At 41.2% G+C, this 20,355-nt stretch overlaps 1 protein-coding gene across 8 annotated transcripts in view; it reads right to left on the bottom strand.

Annotated features, from left to right (window-relative positions):
• Positions 1-20,355, bottom strand: part of MCPH1 (microcephalin 1) — a 244,677-nt gene that overhangs the window by 196,045 nt on the left and 28,277 nt on the right. For 7 of the 8 annotated variants that reach the window (XR_013525428.1, XM_078347075.1, XM_054243665.2 and 4 more), the window contains exons 4-8: positions 16,596-16,683; positions 11,770-11,884; positions 9,509-9,652; positions 6,198-6,287; positions 2,171-3,340 (exon numbers count right to left, since the gene is read on the bottom strand). Coding sequence is in view for 7 of the 8 variants with exons in the window: in XM_078347075.1 (XP_078203201.1) it covers positions 2,171-3,340; positions 6,198-6,287; positions 9,509-9,652; positions 11,770-11,884; positions 16,596-16,683 (1,607 nt within the window). In the remaining variant the exon portion in view is untranslated. The remainder of the gene's footprint in view (positions 1-2,170; positions 3,341-6,197; positions 6,288-9,508; positions 9,653-11,769; positions 11,885-16,595; positions 16,684-20,355) is intronic. The other variant, XM_078347077.1, reaches the window with a different exon arrangement.

Genomic DNA, 20,355 nt, shown 5'->3' with positions numbered 1-20,355 from the left:
AAAAGAGACTTTATTCTGACACGAAAGACTTGGCGACATAGCTTCTGCTCAGACGTTTTCACTCCTCCAGTTTCACCAGGTATAGAGAGTGCATCCCTGACACTGAAACTCAAGGCCTTATGTTTCATTTTCTAAGGTAGATTCCCAAAGAGAGTTGGTTTACCCGAGTCCCAGGGGGCTGACAGCGGACAGTTTAAAACATCCATGAATCTCAGTTTTATTACTATAGATGGGTTAGATTTAGGCTAGCCAATATGTAGGTCTTTTTATGTCCTAGAATCCAGTGACTTCCCATGTCTCTGGAATGACATGAAGTAAGGCAGAGGACTCTAAAAGATGTCCTTACGTTAGTGCACACAGAATGTTTCGCTACACCAGGGTCCTGCCTGGACACCACCACCTGATGGCCCGCACCAGTGAGCGAAGACACCTCTAGATCTCCACCAGGGCGCCAAGGGTTAACCAGTGCTGGCCCCTCATCCCTTCTACTTACCCCAACCTCGGGAGGCTGTCGACAGACACAGGAGGTGATGTTCTAGAACACAAAACACACCTGCTTCCAAGGACTATCACACTCCTGGCAACACTGGGATTTTAAGGTATGCTGTACGGTTTGCAATCAGCTTTTCCCCACTTAATTTACATTTGCATGTCATTATTATTCAAAAGCTTAAAAAATACACAAGATGAAAACTGGAAGGGAGGAGAAGGTAAACTTCAGAACAGGATATTCTTAACTACCAAAAGAATTTTACACATCTATTGTTTTATACTAACTTTTGAGTCAACATTTTAAAATGAGTATTTTGAAAACACATACTAAGGCTAATGGAACATAAAATACAGTTTCTTGTCAAATTTATGTTCAGAAAGCCAAGATATAAATAGTAGGCTAAAAATATACAAAATTAGTTCCATTCTTTTTGTGAAACAATTACTAGGGAGTTTACACTGAAGGAAAAGGTAAGTGATGATCTCAAATCCCTGCCATGATTTCTCCACTTTGAAAGAGGTACTTAAAATATTTGCAGAGCAGAGAAATCACATAGAGTTGATGCATTCTTACTCAAATTTTAATCTGATCTTTAGGTAAAGATGGTCGAAGTTCAAGGTTTCTTCAATGCTGGTTGCCGGGACCTATTTGTGCTTATAACTTTGAAGTGCAAAATGTTTTTTATTTTTGTGACTTTTGCTACAATGATATGGTTGATTATTATAGTTACAATTTAATTATGAATAGGAATAAATATTTTCAAGTGATGCTTCAAGCAAAATAAGTACAAGTCAAACAAGGCCTGTTACAAATGAGCAAAAATGTTTTAAAAATATTTCTTCATGGTTAACACTACTCAAAGTTTGTTCAAAAATCAGTATTGATAAGAGATTTCTAAACGTACTTCTTTTTTCTGAGGCAGAGTTTAGCTCTTGTTGCCTAGGCTGGAGTGCAGTGGTGCGACCTTGGCTCACCACAATCACCACCTCCTGGGTTCAAGTGATTCTCCTGCCTCAGCCTCCCGAGTAGCTGGGATTATAGGCATGTGCCACCACACACGGCTAATTTTCTATTTTTTAGTAGAGACCAGGTTTCTCCATGTTGGTCAGGCTGGTCTCGAACTCCCAACCTCAGCTGATCCGCCAGCCTTAGCCTCCCAAAGTGCTGGGATTACAGGCATAAGCAGCTATGCCTGGCCCTAAAGGTACTTCAACACTTCCTCTTTCTTGATACAATCAATGGCTTAAGCCACCTTCCTTTCTTTCTTTAAACAACCTCACTAAGGGCTGTTAAGAGGGTTTTTAAAAACCCTCTACTGTATGCATCTTTGCATGATCTTCACGCTGCAACACAAGACTCCAATAGAACAAGGAAAAAGCCTTCACTCCCCTCAGTTATTCAGACTATGGACTACTTATCATTTTGCCCTATAAGAAGGAAGACGCTTGGAGAAAGAGATGCATAACAGATCTGACCAATAAGCCTAGATGTTCCATAGGGCAGCCAGTCATCTACTCCTAAAGAGTTTATCCTTGCAATGATCAAACGCACATCCTTTAAGTAAAAACAGGGGTAGATGGGGAAATCATTTAAGAAAAGTTGTGATAAATTTAAAATCTGGATGCACTGTTACATGTTTATTTAGCAAAGGTGACTTGGAAAAGGAGATTCACATACTTCCAGGGTATCCTCTGGGTAAGTTTTCCTTTTCTTCTGTAGACCTCTCCACGTTACAATCGACTACAAAATGCGGCTCAAGTTCACTCTGGGCTTCGCCTTCAGAGGAGTTTGCTATTTTGGAAGTGGTACCTTCGTTCTCTGTGCTTTTCAGACACACCGCTTCTTTCACTTCTTCCAGGCTTCCTTCCAAAGGAGTTAAATCACCATCCTGTCCTTTTGGAAGAGCAGGGTCCTCAGCGGGGTAGGAAAAGCCATTTCCCCCTGGGCACGTGTCATCTTCCTGCTGAGGCCCAGCCTGTCTACCGCACCTTAGGGCTTCTTCAGGGGCACAGGATTCCTCAGAAGTCACACAACTCCAAGTTGCACCGCCTTCGTCATTTGCAGGCTTCTGAGGACTTGAGATAGTTTTTGCTGTGAAACTGGTAATGTCAACTGTTCTGGTTATTTTACCAACGCAGGAAAAATCAGACATTTCAAATATGCTTGTTCTCTCCTTCTTAGAAAGACTTCTGCAGCTGAACTGAGCAGGGCTTGATGGCAGCGGAGATTCAGGAGGAAGATTCTCTGAATTCCTTTCCTTCAGATTATCAGGTGAAAAATAGTCATCATATGAAGACTCCTCACAGCTAAGAGCCTTGCGCTGAGGCCCGGCCACGCCCTGCAGGCTGCCTTCCGACCTGCACAGCTGCAGCCTCAGCATGAGAGATCTCCTGATGCTCTGCTTCCTCTTGCATTTTTCCTTCGCAGGTGAATGGGAGCCATCTGATACCCTTTTTCTCTTTACTGAGGAACTCCCAGGTCTTGAATGTATTGACAGGTGGCCTTTTGTTGAAGATAACATAGGAGACAAACGATACTCTTCAAATGTCTGAGACACATCTGCAGCCTGCTTTTGGTCAGGGGTGACTATTTTACCTATGATATTTCTTTGCAAGTTTATTTCTTCCTCTGAAACATCATTCAGAAATTTCTGAGGACTTGATTTATCAAGGTAAGTGAAAGATGGTGATGAATGAATATTATTTGTTGTCAGTACAAGTGAAGAAATATATGTATCACTTTTAATGTCATTGATGGATCTTCCCAGCTTCCTTTCCTGATTTCCACATCCTGAGTTTCCACAAAGATCATCAAAAGATGAGTGTAAGCCACCAGTGAAGGATTCATCTGGAAAACATCAATGGAGAGCTATAACTTTAAAAAGTGGTTTAAATTATTCTAAATTCAACTTTCAGTTGACCAATAAAACAAAACATTTAAAGTATAGCCATTAGTTAAGAAGACTATTAACCACATTTGGGTTCTTCTCATTTCCATTTAAGGTACATTTTAGGCCAGTATTTTTAGCTAGAGAACCTGGGCTTTGAGAAGTGTACAGGAGAGTGGTGGGGACAGACAAGAAAGGTAAGAAACGTGTAAGAATCCTGGCGAAGTTCCATACGCATGCGCGCATTTTCCAGGGCGCGCATCCCACAGTTTGTCACTCAATTTTCCAGGAGGTCAGTAATTCTAAAACCTAAGATTTACGCTGTAAAGTCTAGGGAAAGTTCTAGGCTTGCACAAAACATTCCCTCAATGAACACAGCTCACCTTTACCTTCCCTGTCTTCCAGTGAAGCCCTCATATTACACTTGTCTTCAAAAGTGAACCATCTGGTAGGCCTTAATGTTTCAACTCCCTATGTATACGTACATATATACATACATAGACAGCTCACTCATTGCCTAAGACTAATGCTAAGCTGCTGCTAGTTCCTGAAGATTCTATGTCCTCTGTACCCTCCAGGCCTTGCCCTTTCCTCCACACTTTAGTCTGGGCAAATACAACTCATCCTTCAAGACCCACCTGGTTGTCAATATCCCTAGAACCCTCCAACTGCCCTTGCCAGGTCTCCCTGGCGTTGCCCCTCCACATCATACTGCCCCATGGTTACCTGGGTGTCTGCCTATCACTAGTAAGTAAAAGCTACTAGAGGTCTGTTCATTTTGGAGTGAATATGAAGAAGTCTCTAGCGCTGTGCTGGCTCCCCCAAAAGGGACTCAGTACTTGCTGGTGGAGTACCTTTGTTTTGTAGAAATCACTCAATCTGGAGGTAACGTAAGTGTTATAACTCTCTGACTGAAATCATCAAAGTTCTGCTTTTAAAAGGAAGAACAAGCTGGGCACAGTGGCTCATGCCTGTAATCCCAGCACGCTGGACGCCGAGGTGGGCAGATCACCATGTCAAGAGATCAAGACCATCCTGTTCAACATAGTGAAACCCCATATCTACTAAAAATACAAAAATTAGCCAGGTGTGGTGGCGTGTGCCTGTAATCTCAGCTACGAGGCAGGAGAATCACTTGAACCCAGGAGGCGGAGCTTGTACAGAGCCGAGATCACGCCATTGCACTCCAGCCTGACTACAGAGCAAGACTCCATCTCAAAACAAAAAACAAAAGATAGAAAATAAAAAATAAAGGGAAGAACATAGGTAACCAGCAAAGCCTCACTTCCTGCTGTGCTCCAGAAGAGGAGGGAAGTCCAGTGGGCAGGCAGCACGGTGTGTGTCTTCAAAGCAGTAGCTGGAAATAAGGTCACTTTTTCAGCCTCTAAAATTATGTTTTTATTTTTATCACACTTTTCAAAAAGCTGCTAAGCAGTGTGATGTGTCACTAAGAGTGTAAACTGTGATGTCAGACCGCCTAAGTTAGGAGCTTGGGTTTGCCATTCACAAACAACATGACCTGGTATAGGCTGTTTGACCTCTGTGTCCTGAGTTTTCGCTGGCAAAATGGGGATGGCTACCTCATAAGGCTAACAGGAGCATTCAATGAGCTTTGCGAAGAAGACAGAGGAGTGCCTACACCACAACAACGGTATCAATGTTACCTATTATTACCATTTCTTTCCAACTTCCAGGAAATAAATGTATCAAGTATACAATGAAAAGACAAGGCTGTGTAAGATAAACAGGTAAATAACTCCAGCACACAGGTAAGAGGGAGAGGATTAAGCCTGCACTGAAAGGAGGCTTTGGCTTAAGCTACTAGTATCTCGATGTCTTGTGCTTTGTCATTGCTGTGGCTTTCACAATAAACATTCCGTAACATCTCAAGCACTTCTGAATGCAGTTTTTTTGGGGTCACTGCTAATTACTTGGGCCCTATTAGGGGCTAGGTGAGAAAACTGTAAGAAATTTGATATGAAGAAGATATGACCATGAAAAATTATCCACCTTAGTGAAACAAGGTTTCACTTTTAACAGTTACGTTACGTGTCATATTTTTATTTTCCTGGCCAACATATTCGTAAGGTGGACGGTGAGTCATAGCCCCTCCCCGGGCATTTCTATGCTTTTAGAGGATTAAAAAAAAAAAATCTTTCTATCCTTTCTCCTTTTGTTTCTCTCTTCTTAATTGCCTTTTCCAGTTCTTTCTTTCTTTCATTTTTCTGTGTTTCTTTCGTTGTTTCTGTGTTTCTTGTGTGTGTTTTCTTTTTTTTTTTTTTTGAGACAGAGTCTCACTCTGTCAACCAGGCTGGAGTGCAAAAACATCTATGTGCATAGCATGTAACTAATTGTATTAATTCTTACCAATATGCTTTCTGCTATTAGAAATCTTCTATTTATGTCCTCAGTTTATAGATGATCTTTATATACTTCACTGACCCCATTCAATAACACATTCCTCATGTTCATTATACATTGCGTGAAACATTTCCTTAGCTCTTGACTGCTCTCAGAGTTATGTAGTTTAAACTGCATACGGATTAGTTTATATATGATCACAATAATTTTTTTAAACCAGCAATTGGTTCTGTAGCAAGAAAGCAAATGCCTAGGAAATAAACCTATAGAAACCAAAAAGGAAGTTTAACTCTTGCCTTAATTTTATTACAATACCTAATTTCAGGGGGAAATTTAGAAGCTCTAGTTTCAACTCATTATTTTATTCATGGGAAATTGCTGCATGAAATTCTAAATAAGATAATCATATTATTCTCAAAGCTTAAACATATCACAGAAAGAAAAAAATAATTTTACCTGAACATAAAGCATCAAGTGAAGTGTTCAAAGGTGCTTCACACGGAGAGTTACTTGGGTTATCGCCAGACTGCTGAATCATTTGGGAAGCTAAAAACAGGACCAGGACATTTCATTAGATAAAGTTTCAGTATTTTTAGCAGATGAGGCCAACAGGAAGTCTACCTATTAATCATAGGTGGTTCTATTAAATCCTATATCACAAAAGTAAAAGGGATCTTAAGTCAACTAGCCTGAATCTAATCAGAAGCTCATGGGAGCTGAACAAACATTTCCAGTCTACGTTAGTGTTCTTGTCTGATAATAATGGCTTTTTGTTCAAGGATCCTCATCATAGTTGCCTCTAAAACTAGAGCACTGCTGCTCAACCAGAGGTGATATGCAATCCTGGCAGACGTCTGGTAATGCCTGGACACATTCTTCGACGTCACCAGAGAGGGAGGGCAGTGGGTATGTTGCTGGTGTTAGTGAGGAGGGGCAGGGATGCTGCTGAGCTTCCTGCCACACATAGGGTAGTGCTCCCAACAAAGGATTACCCAGACCCAAATGTCAGCTGTGCTGGGTTGAGAAATCCTGGAGGTTTCATAGAAAGCACTTAGGATATCAGTGATTTAACAAACAAGGTTGTAAGTATCATCTTCGAAGGCTGTTCATAAGACAGTCAAGAAACAAAATAAATGTTTGGATCTCATACCCAAAGATATTTTTTTAGGGACTCAAAAGGATACTTTTCTGAGGAAACTTAACCAAGATAAGGAAGGGAAGCACACATAAAATTTCCAGTTAGATTTGAAACTGTGCTGGATGCAGTTAAGTGGCAAAATTAACACTGGAAAGTAATAAAAAAAGAGTAAACTTTAAGGCAAGTTAGTTTATACCCATGACGGCACATTGAAACAATCTGGATGTCCACCTGGCACACAGCTAGTCACCTACCTCAGTGTCCATTCTCACTTCCTCTTAACAACAGAACTTTGGTTTTATCGGCACAGCAATGCATCCCAGTAAAGACTATGTTTCAGTCCTGCTTGCAAAAGGGGTGGCCATATGACCACATTCCAGCCAATGCAATCAGGCAGGAACACTGGAGAGACATCTGGTAAGGCTGTCCAAAGGAGATGGCTCAGCTGGGAGGCACACACATTTCGGGAGAAAAGCCAGGCAGGCACAACAGAAAGATGGGAACCTGGTTTCTTACAGACACCACAGAATGGCAGCCCAGTCCTGACTGCCTACTCCTGAACTAGACAAGACAGAGAAAGGCAATTCTATCAAGTTTAAATTGGTTTTGTGTTTCTTTGTTATATGCAGCTAAACCTAACCTTAACTGATGTAGATGGACAAAGGACATAAAATTACAACAGGTAATAGTTGATAACATTAAAAGCTGCATTCAGGAAGTCATAGTCAATAACACAAAAAGGCACTTAAACTTGCTTCTAATCAAAAGTAACTTAAACAAATACAGCTTTTCAAGCTTCAGACTGAAAAAGGCTACAGGCTAATGTCATTCAGTTTTCCAAGTGTGGAGAAAGGGGGCATCTTATAAACAACTGGTGAGAATAATATGGCCCCATTTTGTTTTTCGAGACGGAGTTTCACTCTTGTTGCCCAGAGTGAATGGCACAATCTTGGCTCACCACAACCTCTGCCTCCTGGCTTCAAGTGATTCTCCTGTCTCAGCCTCCTGAATAGCTAGAATTACAGGCATGCGCTATCACGCCTAATTTTGTATTTTTAGTAGAGACAGGGTTTCACCATGTTGGTCAGGCTGGTCTTGAATTCCCGACTTCAGGTGATCCACCCACCTTGGCCTCCCAAAGTGCTGGGATTTCAGGCGTGAGCCACCATGCCTAGCCTCCAAATTTTTTTGAAGGATAATTTGACTATATCTATCAATAAGCCCAAAGTTGTGGCACACGACTGTATCCCCAACTGCTTGAGAGGGTGAGGAAGAAGTACTTGAGCCCAGGAGTGCAAGTCCTGCCTGGGCAACACAGTGAGACTCTGCATCTTAAAAAAAAAAAAAAAATTAAATTCTGCATGTATGAATTAATATTACTGAAATACATGAAGTACCCAGAAATATAAGGATTCATATAGATGCATACAGGGGTTATAACATGTCCAGAGAAAGGAAAATGGCTTAATAAAAAAACAAGAACAACTCAACCATATGGTTAAAAAAAGAATAAAAACTACAGCCCTATTTCTAATAAAGAAAAACTGGGGAAAAAAGTATCCACCAACAGATGATTCAGTATTAAAGCTGTAGAGTACTTTGCAGCATCTTAAAAAAAAATAGGTCAGTCTACAACAACGAGGCTGCACTCAAACCTCCGGATACTCTTAAGGAAGAAAACAAAGCGGATAATAACACTATGTCATTATCTAATTTAGGTAAAACAGAAATTACACGTCCACACAGAAACCAAACCTGTACCTTTTTCATGTATACGCAGATATCTGATACACTGAAACAGATCGGGAAAAACACAACTTAAAATACAGGTTTTCTCCCCGGCAGAGGAGTAGAATTAGGTGGGTATCAAGATGAACTTTTACTATTAGCTAATTTGTTAAGTATTTTATTAAAATCTGCTCACTTACACTTTAGTAATTAAAAATTTTTAAGATAAAAGAAATAATGAAAAATGATTCATTAGATACATTAATCTAAAGCAAATTCCTTCAAAAGACATAATTCATGGCTGGGTGTATGGGCTCAGGCCTGTAATCCCAGCACTTTGGGAGGCTGAGGTGGGTGGATCACTTGAGGTCAGGAGTTCAAGACCAGCCTGGCCAACAGGGTGAACATAGCTCTATTAAAAAAAAAAAAAAAGAAAAGAAAAATTAGCCAGGTGCGATGGTGGGCACCTGTAATACCAGATGCTTGGAAGGCTGAGGCAGGAGAATCACTTGAACCCAGTAGGAGGAGGTTGCAGTGAGCTGAGATCACGCCACTGCACTTCAGTTTGGGCAAGAAGAGCAAAACTCCATCTCAAAGAAAGAAAGAAAAAAAGACAGGATTCATTTTTTTAAAAAAAGAAAGAAAAAACTCCAAAGATAATAAAAATTATAAAGGAGCCGCAACAAATAGGATTTTAAGCTTGAAGAATACTATACATCCAACATACAGTTCAAAAATCTTAATGATGCATAAGATTCTCTGGGAAACAAAGCCAGCCACGAAATAGGCCAAAATTTGCTACTACCAAGAAACATTAACTACATTATCTAGACAAAGATATTTGTCTAGAATTTGATCACCTATTTGCATAATTTTCATTTTACAAACTGTAATTACTTACAGGTGGGGGAAAGATTTTCCCTTTTCTCCTTCATCTCTCGTAATCTCTTCTCCATTGCGCTGTGGTGACTATTATCAATTTTCATTCTGGGACTGTATATTAATGAACCATTAGATTCAAATAAGAGAATAGGTACATCATCATCTGAAAAGAAAAAATCTACTTTAAGATCAAAAAGCACCTTCACACTTCAAGAATAGATTCCTTGTAAGGAACACCCCCACACACCCTGCTTTCCCTCCCTCCTTTGGACATCACTGCCTACTTTGCTAATATTCTAAGCCCACCACCTCCACAGGCTGCTGGCTCACATCTGCTGAGCACCGGCCTTCACCAAGCACTGCGCTGAGAACAACGTATGTATTAGTGCATCCAACCTCAAACCAAACATAAACCAGTATCCCCACTTGAAGGCAAAGACTGAGACAGAAGTTTAAAGTTGTAAAGGTGGAATGCAATCTGGTTTCTGTATCTTGTCCCAGGTTTCAGAAACTGCCTACAGTAACCATCACTCAGACCCTCAACACACGCTCACAGACCCAGACTTGACCTTGACGGCACGAAGTGGGATCAGTATGGTCCCTGAACCGTGAAACTATGAGCTGGTTTTGCAAGGCTGCAGAGTTGTGCTTTTTACTGGAATGCTGCCTTGCATATGCTCAAAGAGGCCTTTAGAACTTTGATACTCACCCCCAACAAAAAAATACCAAAAACTATTTAATAAATTTTCCTTTGCAACTCGTAAGCCTGAATAACCCTTACTATATAGTTCTGACAATATACAAATGTACATTAGTTGAATAATTAATACCTCATATGTATAGTTTTTAAAAGGCAATTTCCATTAAGAAACATATTTGGTCTAAAAAGAAAATTTCGGATCTACCATTACCATGTTGTTAAGTTATTTTCAAATACACTGTCACTGACACAGAAAGAAGGCCAAAGTGACCTTCTTATAATTGTTATAAAGAATTATAAGAGAGTGTGTAATATTGATATGAGACTAGGAGAGGCCAGATCATAAAGGACCTAGTAAATTGTAGAATATGTTAAATATAGGATTTTATCCTGAATATTTTTCCCTGGGATGAGACCAAGAAATTTTAAACCAGGAAGGGGATACCCTTCTTATTTAAGGTTTTCCTCATGTGACTACACGAAGATGAACTGTAAGGACATGGGGCAGAGTGCAGGGTAGGGTAAGGAGTGGCTGCAGTGGTGTGGAAGGGATAATGCAGGCATCAGGGGCGAGAAGAGGGAAGGTGAAATCAGAAGTCAAGCAACTGTTTCAGAAGCAGGGCCACGGTCTTGATGGGGGTTAGTCTCAGGGAAGAAGGAGATGTCAAGGACGACTACACGTTTTTGGCTTGAGCTGCGAGGAAGACCAGACAGCTGGTGTGAAGGAAGGACTGACACACCCAGGAGAGGCAATGGGAGGGCTGAGCGTGAAACGAATGACACAGGCTGTGTTTCTAGAAAATAATGTGGCAGCACTGTGTGGGCTAAGCGTGCCACCGAATTCTGCCGCATTATCATCACAGATTTAAAAGAAATCTCGATAATTCTATTTGAATAATTTCAAAACAAAGAATAGAGAATTTGTGACACAGCAACATAGATGCAAACAAGACAGAACTGGAGGAATTCATGCTTCCTATTTCTAGTGATCACAGCTGCTTATCTGTAGCAATGGTGTGTCAGAATTGGTAGGAAATGCTGAATTTAGAGGACAGTGAAAAGGCCAAGAGAAATAACGAAAACATACAAAGCATCTTAATGTTTCATAATATTCTTATATTATGTAAGAATATATAAAAATACATATTTTTTTCTAAGACATCTTGTTATGAACATAATATTCTAAAGTATTTTTCCAAATCACTAACAGAATGTATCATCTAAGATTTGCCTATTCTGTAACAAAACCAAAAGGCCAATTAGGTAAAAATACAAAGTTATATGTCAAGAAGAAAAAGGCTTGTTAGCTAAGGTTTGCTTTTCCTCTGAAATCACTCCTGAAGACAAGTTCCACCACCTTAACGAATGGTTAAGACTGCTCAATCAGCTCGACTGCCTGGCTCTATTACGGCTCCCAGTCAAGTCTCCTGCAGGCTGCCGACACTTGGTTTTCTCCTTCCTAGAGTGAAGCTACTGTGGTCTTCATCAGCTATCTCATCCTGAACTCCACTGCCAACATGCAAATTAAACAAGGTGTGTGGACGCAAATGCAAAGAGCTGTATTATATTTCTTGGCTTACCTAGGCTTGTTTTTTGCCTTTGTAGCTCTTCAGCCATTTTCTCAAATTTTTTCTGAAATCTCTTATCATTTTCTGGTGTTTTAAAATTAAAATCTTTGGGTTGCATACACTTACGCTGTGAGAAAAGGACACAAAAATTAATGCTGTATTGCAACTGCTTAAGACAGGAACAAAAGCCCTTTCACATACGTTTCTGATACTTTTCATAACATCAGTAATAAAAACTTCTGAAAGAGGTGTTTCTTACACTGTGTGTGAACTGGCAATATTTATTTCTTTTTGCACGATTATAAAGAAAATGGACGGAATTTAAAAGACGGAATAAAAGCCTCTGTATAACGCTTTGTGAGACATTTTCATGATCCCAGCATTCACAGTTTCCACTGAAGTTTTTAGCCAAACCAGTCTCTTTCCATTTTTTGATACTGTTACCTCCATACAGGCCCAATCTACCTCAACTTTGTGTATCAAAATGGCGAACCGTTTTTGAATTGCCATGGACCCCAGGTTGCAAGTTATATCACTTGAGCATGCCCAGGTGAACCAAGCATGTAACCATGGGTGAAATCTAAGCACTTAGACCAAGGAACAGGGGCCAAATTAAGGAGTAAACACCTGATGGCATAACCCATGATCCAATCAGATTGAGCCCTGGCATCACCTCATGACACAACCCAGTAAGATCACGGTGCCCAACATCACCTCGTTACAAGATCCAATCAGATCACACCAGGTTTCCTCTGCCTATGAAACTGTCTGAGCCCCCATCTCAGGGAGGCAGATTTGAGTGTTTCCTCCTGTCTCCTTGCCAGGCAACTTGCAGTAAAGCCTTTCTTTTCTCGAAAGCAAGTGCTGTGATCTTGGACTCTATGCGGGTTGGGCAGCAAGCCCACTGCCTGCTTGGTAGCACTATTCTCACACCACCCTCCCTGCAAGACCAGGACGCAGCAATCAAACAATTTCTATTTTATAATTACCAAAAAAAAGAACCATTATCTAATCTTGCCCTACTGTCATTAAATCACAGTAACTCCAATCAGCCAGTAAAACCCAAAAACTGTAGCTACACGCACAAACACACGAAACCCCAGGCTGATATCCAGAGGAAGGTCCTGGGTTAACTCTACTCTTACCATCCTCAGAGAAGGGAAACGTTTCTTTACAACATACCTCATGGCTGGGTATGGTGGCTCATGCCTGTAATCCCAGCACTCTGGGAGGCCCAGGAGGGCGGATCATGAGGTCAGGAGTTTGAGACCAACCTGACCAACACGGTGAAATCCCATCTCTACTAAAAACATAAAAATTAGCTGAGCAAGGTGGTATGCACCTGTAATCCCAGCTACTAGGGAGGTTAAGGCAGGAGAACTGCTTGAACCCTGAACACAGAGGTTGCAGTAAGCCGAGATGGCACCATTGCACTCCGGCCTGGGCGACAGAGGGAGACTTCATCTCAAAGAAAAACAAAACAAAACAATAACAACAACAACAACAAAAGCTACCTCACCTTCCCAGACTTACCCACATTCTCCACTTAGAACTGACCACTGACTTCCCATCTTTAGCCCGGCCATCTTCACAAATATACATACTGATCTTCACATCGACTTTACCTACTACCACTTTCATGCCTGATTTCTTTCTTATAGGACCCCAGGGAAATTTAAGTCATCTGTCTAGGTCCCTTGGTTTTCGACTTGAAGCTACCAGCCCAAATCTGCTTATATGGGTAACTAGCCTAACTTCTTTTGCTCCAGTCTTAAACAAAGAACTTTTTTTAGCCATTCAAGACTAATGCCTACACTGGGGATCTTGCTCTGTTAAGTTATTCACTCATTTATTGACGAAAAACATTACTATATGCCAGGCACTGGTCTTGCAAGCTAGAAAGATCTTTGTCATCACAGAGCTTGAATGCTGGTAAGCAATGACAGAAAATAAACACTAAACAAATAAGTAAATTGTATGTGTCTTGGGAGGTTAATTTCAACAGGCTTGGAACCAGCCTGGACTGCTTTCACTAAAGGAGGGGCATGACACAAAACCTACTAATTAGACAGTGGTACTTTATAGCCACAGGTCCAGGAAGTCTGGGGGCAGACTGTGCCAGCTTGTCAACACTGTTTATGATTAGTGACATGGAGTTGCTGGAGGCTCTGCCAGGGGGGCTGGTTCACACGGGCTCATGGCCAGCAGGGTACAAGAGGCTCCACCTTGTGCTCTCTGGTTCTCAGGTCCTGTGCAGATTTGGACACACTGTTACTTCTGGGTCCTGTGAATCTTCTCTAGTAACTGCACTCCATCAAACTGGCCACATGACCACTGTTAGGAAGAGCCAGTAAGCACGGCAGATGAAAAGGGACTTGATAGTGGGCACAAGTGGGAAGACACTGCTGGTATAAACGGGGTGTCAGCATAGGTCCCACGGAGAAAGTAACGTCTGCACAAAGCCATAGGGAGGCTGGAAAACGGGTCCTGTGGATGGATTTGGGGGATGTTCCCCACAGAGGGAATAGATAATGCAATGTCTTTAAAGCAGAAACACGATTGGTACGCTTGAGGAACAGCAAGCTGGGCAGACAAGCAGCAGACAGAAAAAGAGGAGGAGAGAGAGATGCACAGAACAAGGCCTCGAGTCAGGGTTAATTTGCAATGACATTTGGAAAAGAGAAGTACAGGGAAGGTTTTAAAGTGGTAAAGTGTATGAACAGTCATTTATGCTTTAGATTAGGAAAAATTTAAAAGATCAGCAATATTCAATATTGGTAAGACTATTAAGAAACAGGTAATTTTTTTTTTTGAGACAGGGCCTTGCTGTCACCCAGACTGGAGTGCAGTGGCGTGATCTTGGCTCACTCCAACCTCCACTTCCTGGGTTCAAGCGATTCTCCTGCCTCAGCCTCCTGAATAGCTGGGATTACAGGCATACATCACCATGCCTATCTAAATTTTGTATTTTTAGCAAAGATGGAGTTTCACTATGTTGGCCAGGCTGGTCTTAAACTCCTGGCCTCCACAGATTCGCCTGCCTTGGCCTCCCAAAGTGCTGGGATTACAGGTGTGAGCCATCGCACCTGACCAAGAAATAAGAAACCTCGTACATGATTGGTGGAACTGTTAAAATCAAAATGTGTATGTATTCTGGCCCAGTATTTTTTATCTCTTGACATCTGACTTAGAGAAATAACCTCAAATATGTTGCATAAGTAATATACTTAGCAAAAACTGACAATGACTAAAAGGACATGAATACTGGAAAAACAGTCACAATGTATAATACAACACAGAAAACTGAGTAGAATCACATCTACTGATGTGAGATAGTCAAAACCATATTGCTAACTGGGGAAGAGGAGGCAACTCACCAAATAATACACATATGGCAGCAGAGCCCCTTCATGTCAGGCATGCCTGTGTGAGTATGCACATGTGTGTAATGTAAGGAAGAAGTGCCACCCAGGACAGTCATCAAATTGAAAGCTGCTTGCTTTGAGGGAGGGCAGTCAAAAGAGACATCTGCTTAATCTGTGCTTACTACATGTTTTACAGTAAGAACATGCATGTACTACTGCCGAGTTTTTACAATGAACACTGATTTTATCACGTCATGGGGGGTCCACAGACTGCTAAACACTTTTCACATATAATCAGTAAGACTGAAGGAAATTCATCCATCACTAGATGGGCAGACTCTGGCTTGTCTGAGATGAAATGTAACAGAGAAATATCATTTACTATTTTCAAGAAATGTGGAGTCCACAGTTATTTCTCCTCTAGTCTACAGGAAATGTAGTCCGGTTTGGAGAGAGTCATGCCTCTAACAGAGATTCTCCTGTGAAAACAAACTGGCTGTGATGTTTCAGAGTACACTATCTTCAGATAAAGAAATCTCAACTAGAACTTTTAAATAAATAGAAAGCTAAAAGGTTGTGGTTAAAATGGGAATTAGGTCTCAAATGAAAGCAATGTCTTTAACTCCACAATTTGCCCTGTGTACCTGCAGGTTCCAGGTCTGTGGATTCAACCAATCATGATTGGAAATATGAAAAAAAAAATTTTAACACAAATTTAAAAACAATACAGTATAACAACTATTTACAAAGCATTGACATTGTATTAGGTATTATAAGTAATCCAGAGATTACTTAAAGTATATGGGAGGAGCCAGGTGCAGTGGCTCACACCTGTAATCCCAACACTTTGGGAGGCTGAGGCAGTAGGATCACTTGGGACCAAGAGTTTGAGACTAGCTTGGGCAAAATAGAAAGACCCTGTCTCTACAATATACTTTTTAAGTATACAAGAGAATATGCAAATACTACTGCATTTTACAGAACGGACTCAAGCATCAGTGGATTTTGGTATCTGGCGGCGTCCTGGAGCTGATCCCCTATGGATGCTGAAGGACAACTGTTTGTACGGCAGATTTTCTCTAGTAAATGACTTCGCACATTTGGATGTACGTCCATCCGACTCGTGAGATTTTTCTGGCTAAAAAGAATGCAGGTATTTTTGCCACAGGTACAACAAACTTCATTCTGAAGTGGCTGCCAAAGCACCTGAATGTCTGCTGTCTCTCGGCACCTTTTAGTTTCCCCAAGGCCAACCACGGTCTCTTCTGCTTCCTACAAATGCTATCGAAGAATTCATGGGATAAAATAATCTTTAACTCACTAAAAATGGTATGTGAAAGGAACAATGTCATCAATAGCATACTTCAGACAACTCTTGAATGTATTTGTGGAAGTTTTATTTTCTAGAAATAAAAAATAATAAAATGAATACATTCCTAATTGCCATTGTCTACACTGAAACCATGTACTTACTTTTTTTTTAACTAGGCTTGGCAAGTGTTCTTTCACATGAGCTGCAGGGAACAATGATTCATCAACGTGTGCTCCGGCTGTCCTGCATCTGTATAATGAAATTAAGGCAGTCTAATCAGTATTTGCTTCCATTATACATTAACACAGCACTAAATCTGCACCTGTATCAGCAATTTAAGAAATCCATACCTAGGTCATTTTAGCAGACCTTTAAAAAATAAATACCTCAGGAAATACAAAAGTCATTATAAACCAAGCTTCCCAAAATCGTCTCTATCTGGTGTTTAAGTATAAGAGAAGCAAGAGGCAGGTAAAGGAAGTATAATTTTTATGCAACAATTTTTGACTTGTAGCGTACTTCAAAATTGTTAGTGCATGGTACACATAAAGGCATGAATAAATGCTATTAAACGGATCATTTAATAGTAACAGGCCATAAAACAGTTAATTTAGAGGTGGAAGGGACGTAAAGAAATTGAGGCCAGAAAACATATCTTTCCTACAAAATTGGGTTGTCCTTTTTGTGTTTCTGTCCAGACAGAACCATCAGCCCCAAGGCCTGGGTATGCAACCCATGCCCCACATTGCCAAGCCTCCTCCCGCTGCCCGGGCTGTACTCACACCTGACATTTATCTGTCCACCTTCATATCTCTGGATTCCTGTGACTGTTATCTCCCTCTTAGCATTCTGTCCCTCAAATCTAAATAATTATAATGACATTCTCAATGCTCTCCTGGCCTGCTGTTTGTTTCTCCTCGTCTAGTTCACACACACATTACTGAAATGTTAATCCTAAAACACTTTACTCATTTCTTCCCAACCCAGATAAAAACCTATCACCCCCATGTTTACAGCCTGTTCTCAGTCATCTGCTGGTTAAGCGTTTTTATACTAAGGCCTCTGAAATCCCCTCTCCGACTATTCCTCACAGCCCTATCACTGTTCAACATCTAACCCGCAATAATTGAAGTACACTGCAATTAAAAAACACATGTCCGTGTTGATATTTCTACAAAATATGTTAGGAATGAAGGAAGTTTCAGAAATATGTGCCTCTGCATGGTACAGTCTGGTCTATGCAGTGTGGTAAGTGACACTAGTGTAGCAAATCTCATCCTGGTGTCCCTGACATCCTTCTGAGGGTGTGTAAAGTCAATCCTATCGTGTGTGTGTGTGTGTGTGTGTGTGTGTCCTCAAAAATCTACATTCAATATCTCACCCTGTCACCAAGCTGGAGTGCAGTGATACCATCTTGGCTCACTGTAACTTCCGCCTCCCAGGTTCACGCGATTCTCCTGCCTCAGCCTCCTGAGTAGCTGGGATTACAGGTAACCGCCATCATATGCAGCTAATTTTTTGTAATTTTAGTAGAGATGGGGTTTCACCATGTTGGCCAGGATGGTTTCAATCTCTTGACCTTGAGATCCACCTGCCTCGTCCTCCCAAAGTGCTGGGATTACAGGCATGAGCCATCATGCCCGGCCAATATTATCTTTATAATAATACTAACATAGGATTTTCCATTTTTGTTTCACATTATCTTCTGAGTATACAATGCGATGGAGTTTTCAGAAGCAAAATGATGTGCTATCCCAATACATGGAATGCAGAGGCAGATCTGAGAAGGCAACTACTGTCTACTAAGCCAGGCATCAGAGAAATCTGCAAAAACGTACGCATTAAAAAAGAATACAAGGCAGTAATTGTAACAAGAGAAGTACAACCAGGCAGAAAAGCAGCAAAAAGGAGCTTAATGAGTATGGTTCAGGGAAAGCTTCAGGTCAGAGATGATCACCAGACTCAATTGTGACAATGAGGCAGACGTGGGAGGACACAGATCTTCCATTTGGAAGCAGAGCACAGACTCAAGCACAGTGGAGCAAAGAGTGTGACATTTTTGGGAAAACAAAAAAAAAATCTTGCGATCCAAGGGTTATAATTTCCAAGCCAATAAGCTTAGACCCTGTCCTGTGGGTTCCGGGCATGGGGACAGGTATAAAGGAGAGGTTGTGGGCAGGTCACCAGTCCAAGAAAAGGGCACTGAGAACGAGGAGGTCAGTCAGGGACTATTGCAATAACTGAGGCAGGAGACACCAAAGATTCAGCAAAGGCAGCTGGGGACTAAGATGGGGAGGGGGAATCCTTAAGTGAATAATATTTAGACAATAAAAATGGAAAGTTTTTGACCTCTGGTTAAATCTGGTGGACTGAGCACATGTTTTTCTCTTGACTCCCCAAACCCCAATAAAATGGTAGTAAAGGAAAACAAAAAGACATAAACTAACAAAAATAAAGAGTAGATAAGAGCTGCCTGGGGAGCTGAAATCAAACAAATAAAAAAAAAGAAAACTCAAGCCTGGCAGCTGGGATGGGGGATGAGTCCCTCTGGAGCTCAGAACCACTCAAGGGCCAGAGGCACAGGTGAAGCCAGAGCAAGCAGTCAGGGCTGGGGCAGAGGGCAGAGGGCAGCAGGCGAAGGGCAGAGGGCTGAGAGGAGGCAGCAACCCTCCTTGCCTGTGCCCACTCACCACCACCCAGCACCAGTGAGCATTGGGTCCGTGTTCTGACAACTGAAGCCTGAGAAGTTCTGGACTCAAAGGACACCAGGCTAAGCTCAAGGAAAACAAAAAAGTTTTCCATGAAAGGACATGTATTCATGGTTCACTTTGAGATTCAACCTAGCACACAACTTCCACAGTCATAATGATGTCGACACAGACTACTGATTTAACCAACATGTATCACGTACGCCAGAACAAAGAGTGGGAAGAGCCTGCACATGAATGTGTCCGTGCAAACGTCCATGTGGGAGTGGGATGCCCTGGGAGGGGCCGATTAAAAACGAAATTCCCTCTTCCCTATCAGAAAGTCACTAGATAATATCCGAAACTGAAAAACCAAAACAGCAACACAGCCAGAATATTTAGCAATATGGAGGTCACTAAACAGCTCATCTCAGAAGCAGCCACAGGTGTGAAAGGAGCCACCTCTTGGGAACAGGAATTAAGAGTGAAAAGGGTCAAGAAAGAAACAATTGCTTTTCATGACAAGCCTTGTAATATTTGGTTTGTGTGTGTGTGCACACACGCACGCATATGCCCATACAATGGAACGTGATTCCACCACAAAAAGAAATAAGATTCTAATACAGACGACAACACCATCAACCTTGGAAACATTACGCTGAGAAAGAAGCCCGATAAAAAGGCCGTGTGTTACATGATTCCGTTTACATGAAATGTCCAGAATAGGAAAAGCCACAGAGACAGAAAGTAGATTAGCAGCTGCCTTGACTGGTGGGAAGATGGGGAATCGGGCTAAGGGGTCCAAGGTTTCATTCTGAGGTGTGAATACAGGCACGCGCTGCCTAACAACCTTTTGGTCAATGACAGGCCACATACACCACAGTGATCGCATAAGATGATAATGGAGCTGAAAAAGTCCAGTTGCTTAGTACGCACTGACGATCCTTATCCCGTGCAGGCCTAGGCTAATGTGTGTCTTTGTGTCCTAGTTTTTTTTTTTTTTTTATGTTTGGAAAGTAAAAATGAAAATTAAAACATAGAAAAAAACGGATAAAGATATAAACAAAAGTATTTTTGTACTGCTATATGATTTATTTTACAGTGTTATTACAAGTTACAAAATTTTTAAAAATTACAGTTTATCATGCAAAAAAGTTACAGTAAAGCCAAATTGAAAGAATAGAGTATAATAACTATTTACATGGCGCTCATATTGTATTAGGTATTATAAATA

This window comes from Callithrix jacchus, chromosome 13 (genome assembly GCF_049354715.1).
Source record: "Callithrix jacchus isolate 240 chromosome 13, calJac240_pri, whole genome shotgun sequence".
NCBI classification, from domain to species: domain Eukaryota; kingdom Metazoa; phylum Chordata; class Mammalia; order Primates; family Cebidae; genus Callithrix; species Callithrix jacchus.
This window is presented reverse-complemented; position numbering and strand designations above follow the sequence as displayed.